We start from the raw sequence: 6,000 nt of genomic DNA on the forward strand, positions 1-6,000 counted from the left end.
TCGGCGCTGTGCTGCACAGCTTCTCGTGTTGCTATGGAAACCACCACTTCTCGTTCTATGGGGCTCTCCAAGCTGTGTGCTCGGAGCGGGCTTCCATGCCGAGCCCTGGTTCCTGGCTGCTCGTGGCCCACAGCACCCGCGGCGCCTGCAGCATCGCTCCCTCACTCGTGGTCGCGTGGCAGGGAACCCCGAGACAGGGATGGGGTCTGTGATAAGGCGCGGGCTTCCGAGGGGGCTGGGCACATCCAGTGCAGGCACCTCCGCTGGCACGGCTGCAGTCACGCGCTCCTGGGATGGCTGCCGTGCAGTCTCAGCCACGGGATTATGGCCATCCTCTGCTCTAGGGGTAATGGGACCATACAAATGCTCCTCAAGAGTTTCTGTCGCTAGTCCATGTTTTGTTTGATCCCTTATCTTATCCCAGATCTCGTACCTAAAACACCCATGACTAGTTCCACGAGGTTCAATATCAAAAATTAAGTCTCGAGAAGTATAGAAGAAATTTTTGAAAAGCCAGTTAAAAAATGTTTTAGATCTCCCAGAACAAATACTTTCTTGTTTTGTTGTTCAAGGATTCCGTTAACTTCTAGATACATTTTTTTCTGTGGCTCAGAGAGCCACATTTCCTACAATTCTTCCATAGTCTAGACAGACTATCCAAACCAAGGTGAGAAGAGAGAGATCTAGAGTGGTTTTTACGCACGAATTTTCTGTCCTTAGGGGTCGGTGTCTTGCCAGCAATTCTCTACCATTTGTTACAGCGGGGATTCTGTAACACAATGTATCAAACCAGGAGGCCCATAGAAGAAGTATATAAGGACAGATTCTTGGTAGATGTTTCAGAGATGTTTATTTTCCTAGCTGCATGGCCGGGGCTCTGCCGAGGAACTCCCGCAGTCACAGGACCGAGGAACCTTGCCCGCGCAGGGAACACAAACCAACCAATGGGGAACGAGGCTGAGCAGGGGCAGGGAAACCCCGTGCCTCCCCTCAGGGCCCCTCTCCCAGGGCTACACGGCGGGGGGAAGGGACCATCAGAAGGATCTTTGCTCCAGGCCAGGACCACTGATGCAGGTGGTGGTTCGATAGTGCTGCAGAATCTCTCTTCTTGTGCAGAGGGGATGGGGGAACCTCATTCCTAAAGGAGTATAAAGTCTGTTTTCTAGGCAAGTTTATTTCAAGTTTGTTTCTCCGTGGGGTCATTGAAAGAATAACAATCCCAGTTTGAAAAAAACCCCACAAAATCCAGCCTTTTCAACAGCTGAAAAACATTTCCATAAGCAACATATAATCATAGTGCAAATCAGAGTATCCAAAGCTCATGGCTGTTACACCAAGCACTTTGGAATCTTTCCTAGTTTAACTCCTCCATACTCTGTCCCTGCATGTGCTTTATCCCATCTCCTTACCCACGTCTTCAGCTCTTCTGCAAGTGAATAAATAAAAAATAAAAGGAGTGATGGTGGGATCAGACATGGGACAGGAGGCAGTGACATTCTACAGAGAAGGGTCCTGGAAGTCTGCAAAGTGACTGTATGCAGGGTTCTGGCGTAAACTGTTGTATACATAGATGGTAAGTTTTGGAAAAAACTTCAGGAAATACTCGGCATAGTCTCCTATTTTGTTGCTGATCCTGAAAGAGAACAAAAGCAAAAAGGATTTTTAAAGCTTGTCCAAGGGGTTAATATTCTAGGATGCCCTTGCAGAGAAAAAGCCATTCCAGAGGCTTTCTGATAACATGGGGAGGTTTCCTAGAACCCCCAGAGCTGCAACTTTTCTACAACTTCGCTAAACTCCTCAATAGTTTGGGTTTTTTTGGTTTCTTTTTCTATTTCTCCAGCACCTCCATCTGCCTAATCCCACTTTCATCTTGGACAGCGCTCTCAGGCACATGGTGGGGATTCTTGGGCTTGTCCTGGACAAAGACAGGACTTGGTGATCCTTGTGGGTCCTTTCCAACTCAGGATATTCTCTGATTCCATGCAATTGTGGCAGGGGCGAGGATGACAACATGTACCCTTTGTCTTTGTGTTCATCCATGTTTCTCATGAGCCTCAAGAGGCCAGTGACGTTGTTGTTGTGTTTGAATGGTTTTGCATTCCTAGGATTTTCCATGACATCTAAAATATCTTTGTCAATCTGAAAGAAAGCATATAGATTATTCCCTGCCTTTCACACTCACAAAACCAGCACATCTACTCACCGCAGCCACTGCCTTTTTGCAGGGACATCATTTTGCATGGGAAAATCTCCTGACCCTCAAAAGCCTATTTCCCACCACGAGCAGAAGAATCCACTCTGCAGGGCATGCACCACACAGCCCCCTGATTCGTCTAAGTGCTTCCTCTCCTGCCTTGCCAAGGTGTGGCTTTACTATTAGGACTGTCAACATGGCACAGAAGATTTTCATGGATGCCTGGAGGGCAGGAGGGAGTCCAGAGTCCTCATCCAACTGCGCCATTGATGAGAGCACATGGCCTCCTGTACTGAACTGAAACTGTCAGATCCCAAATGATTTGGCACAATGTCACCTGCCAAAGCAGGCCTGGCTTCTCTGCTTTTGAGACAACCAACAAAACACTTCTGCCAGAAATTTGCTGGTAACAAGGGCCAGAGGCCCTTGTCTTAAGTGGCCACCAATAAACTTTGAAGGTCTGCCAGCTAATTTGAGAATGACCAACCCCTTCTACCACCCCAGTCAGCAGAGCTCCCTTTAGCATCAACATCTTTTGACTATGTGCCTTCAGCTGAATTGTTTCTCCCAGTTGTCTGTATTTGTGTGGGGCTACTTTTTCCAGTTCATTTTTAAACAGAGCCTGTGAAACACTCAGGAAAAGCTTCAGCCTGAATGTCTAGTTCAAACCTGACACTAATCCAGATTTAAGAGGATTACCTTTTTGGTCCACTGTGGATAAGGAAAAATTTTCTTAGTGACATTAGGACCTTGAAAAATACTTTTTTGGTTTTGGATGTCTTTGATTTGATTCCATATACTCTTCAGGAAGTTGAACCTGCTGTGGGATGAGAAACTTCATTAGCTGCAATGGGACATCACTGTTCCCAGCACCACAGGCAATTCCCACACCAAAATTCCACATCCTTTGTACTCCCAGGACTTACCTCTGATTACTCCAGAAGTAGGGATGTTTGCTTAACCCTTCCAAGCCTCGTTCATCACGAGAGGACAGGCTTTGTACAAGGTCCAGAGCCTCTGTGTAATCTGGAGAATTGGGAGCCAAATCCTTGATGCCAACTTGCTAGAGGGGTTTCCTACCCCCTGTTAAAATGTAGAGCATGAGCCTGCCCAGGGCCTGCAAAGAGACATCACTGCTCCTGTGCCACACGCTCCCAACTTCCAACCTAATGGAAGAGGACTCATATCCCTAAACCCTGTAGGTGCCCAGAAGTTTAAAATACACACCCATACAAACCTTGAAGCTGTGTGCACGAGGACAGAGGAGATGGGCATCCAAATCACCATCACTCTTAAGCAACACCTGTCATTACATGGGCTTTCCCACAAATCAAGGTATTTTCTAGTCAGGGATGCAAAAAGCCATTCCCTAGGGACCCACTGCAACAGCGAATATCAGAGAGCACCCAAAATTTTAAACCATCAGTTGATTCACAGAGAACTTACCTCTAAATCTGAGTTTACAAGTTCTTCTTGACCTTCAATCAACCTTCTTTTATTACCAAAGTCCGCCAAGTAAATTTTGCCACCTAAATCTGAGGAAATAAGAGAAGTTTTTAACAAATAAAGGTGGCAGACCTTCATGCGGTCCATCACTGACTTCTGGATGGCCCCTTCTTTAAAAAACATGTTCTCTGAAGGCATCTGTGGTGGGTTGATCTGCCTGCAAAGCCCTGGAGGAGGAGGGCAGAGCTACTGAGATGTGCAAGGTTGTTCTCTCTGTGAACATATCTGTACTTATTTAAAGAGGAGATCTAAAGCCACCCTATTCAGCACAAAGACATCAGTATTTTTACAGACAGCTGTGAGACCTTCTTCTCTAAACTACATGGAAAGCAAAATGAAAACATAATGAAAGCAAAATATAACCTATTACGAAGTTCCCAGGCTGTAGATCCTGGTGAGCAAGTCTGAGGGAATGCAGCTCTCTCAGTGCCTGGAAGATCATCTTCAGAGCAGCTTTGTAATCCTTTTGGCCTTCAGCATCCTGCAGGTGTTCCTGGAGGTTTTTTTCCCAGAGTGGGAAGCACAAGTACATGCAGCCTTTTTCCTTCTCAGACTGGAAGAGCTTCAGTAGATGTTCACAGTGAGAACATTGTTCAAAGAACCTTTTCTCTTCGTCACCCTCTGAACTGAGGGTTATTCTCACTGCTACCTCTGTCCCTCCATGGAGCCCGAGGTAGATGCCATCCTGAATTCTCTGCTGGATGTACGGAAATATCATCAGTTTGCCAATCATGGGCGATACATTCAATCAAGCTCTTTCAGCTGGGCCCTCCAGCATTTGCTGTTTGGCTCCCAGGCTCTGGGGGTTTCTGGAACAAATCTGGCCTTGTGCTCACGAAGGTTTTCCATGCTAAGAGAATGATTTCTCCTTGCAACTGCAAGAAGATTCCCATCATCAGTCCTTGCTCCCTTTTCACACAACAACTTTGCTATATTGCAATCACCTTTCTCCACAGCCACCATCAGGGCTGTGTGCCCTCCTCATCCACATCAATATCTATTTCATCCTTTTTCAACAAAGCTGTTACCAGCTCCGCTCTCTCCATTTCAAGCCAGGATGAGGGCAGTTTTCCCACATTCATCTTTCCTCTTCACATCCACACCATGCTCCAGCAGGAATGAGCTGTGGAGACAGCTGACTTGTATCTTTTTTTCTGAACCCTTCTTTAGAGCATGGATCAAGGCATTCCTGTCTCTCTTGTCACAGATGTTCACATCAGCCACTATCTCCTGGACTAGGATTTTCACGGCTGAGAAGTGGTGCTCCCTGCAAGCATCCATCAGCGCTGTGGCACCTCCTTTGTGCAGCCTGGCTTTCTCCTCACTGGTCACCCTCCTCAAATTCACCTCTGCTCCTCTGCTGTACAGGAATCTCAAGGCTTCCTCCTTCCCATACCATGCAGCCTCCATGAAAGCTGTGAAGCCGTTGATGTCCTGGTTGTTAATGTTTGACCCATGCTCCAGGAGGAGCTTCAGGATATCCACGTTCCCTACTATGCCTGCCTCAATAAATGCAGTGCCACCATTGTCCTTCCTGGCATGCAGAGAAGCTCCCCTATCCAGCAGAAGCTGGACCAGGTCCTCCTCACCAGTTTGCACTGCGGTCTGCAGGGGTGTCCAGCCACTGTCTACCTTGGAGTTCACATCTGCCCCTTGCTCCAGCAGCTCTAGCACAGCTTCTTTATCCCTGTTCTTCACAGCGGCATTTAACTTGAAGTTAAGGACTTCTGCTGTCTTCATGCTGGGAGGGTTAGAGACCTTCTTCTGGTTTTGAGCTGGGGGCTTCATGGTGGTCAGAGGGAGGGCTCTGCACCTCTGGTGTTCCCCACCAGCACCCAGGGATCCACAGAAGAATGGGAGAGGTGCAGTGCTCAGTGCCTTGGTTGTGGGGGATGTGCTGGGTGTGGCCGATGAAACACGCTGGGTACTATTTTAAGGTCTCTGTGGTCTTCACCTGATTAATGAACAGAAAATGCTGCTGTATTAGCCTATGAAACCTCACCATTTACACTCAGTGACCTGCAGGTCTGTGTAAGGGGCAGCTGAGGACAGCAGTGCCAGTGCCAGCCAAGAGAGCCAAGGCCTGGAGAGAAGCACAGCTTTGGCACTCATGGACTCATCATTTCCTTGCCTGGCCCCCAGCCCCTCTCATGGCCCAGGGAAGCATCCCTGCTGCTTTTGCTATAAATGCTATCTCAGACGCATCACAGGTTACCTGATAAGCCATCCCCCAGCAATGGTATCAGGTGGAGAACGCAGCAGGCAGGCAGAGATGGGCATTCCCCTTCAGCTTTGGATGG

General features: G+C 47.8%; 1 protein-coding gene across 1 annotated transcript; it reads right to left on the reverse strand.

Moving 5' to 3' along the window:
* Positions 1-963: 963 nt before the first annotated feature.
* On the reverse strand, positions 964-5,638 carry RNASEL (ribonuclease L). Its single transcript, XM_042029672.1, is given in 9 exon segments — positions 964-1,633; positions 2,018-2,139; positions 2,894-3,014; positions 3,121-3,311; positions 3,641-3,729; positions 4,064-4,438; positions 4,441-4,674; positions 4,677-4,750; positions 4,752-5,638. Coding segments are annotated over 9 exon segments (2,079 nt in total). The 5' UTR covers positions 5,489-5,638; the 3' UTR covers positions 964-1,497.
* Between the last annotated feature and the right edge of the window lie 362 nt (positions 5,639-6,000).

The sequence above is a fragment of the Corvus kubaryi genome, unplaced genomic scaffold (assembly GCF_017639235.1).
Source record: "Corvus kubaryi isolate FWS band 111438036 unplaced genomic scaffold, C.kubaryi_AGA036_p1.0 37334, whole genome shotgun sequence".
NCBI lineage: Eukaryota > Metazoa > Chordata > Aves > Passeriformes > Corvidae > Corvus > Corvus kubaryi.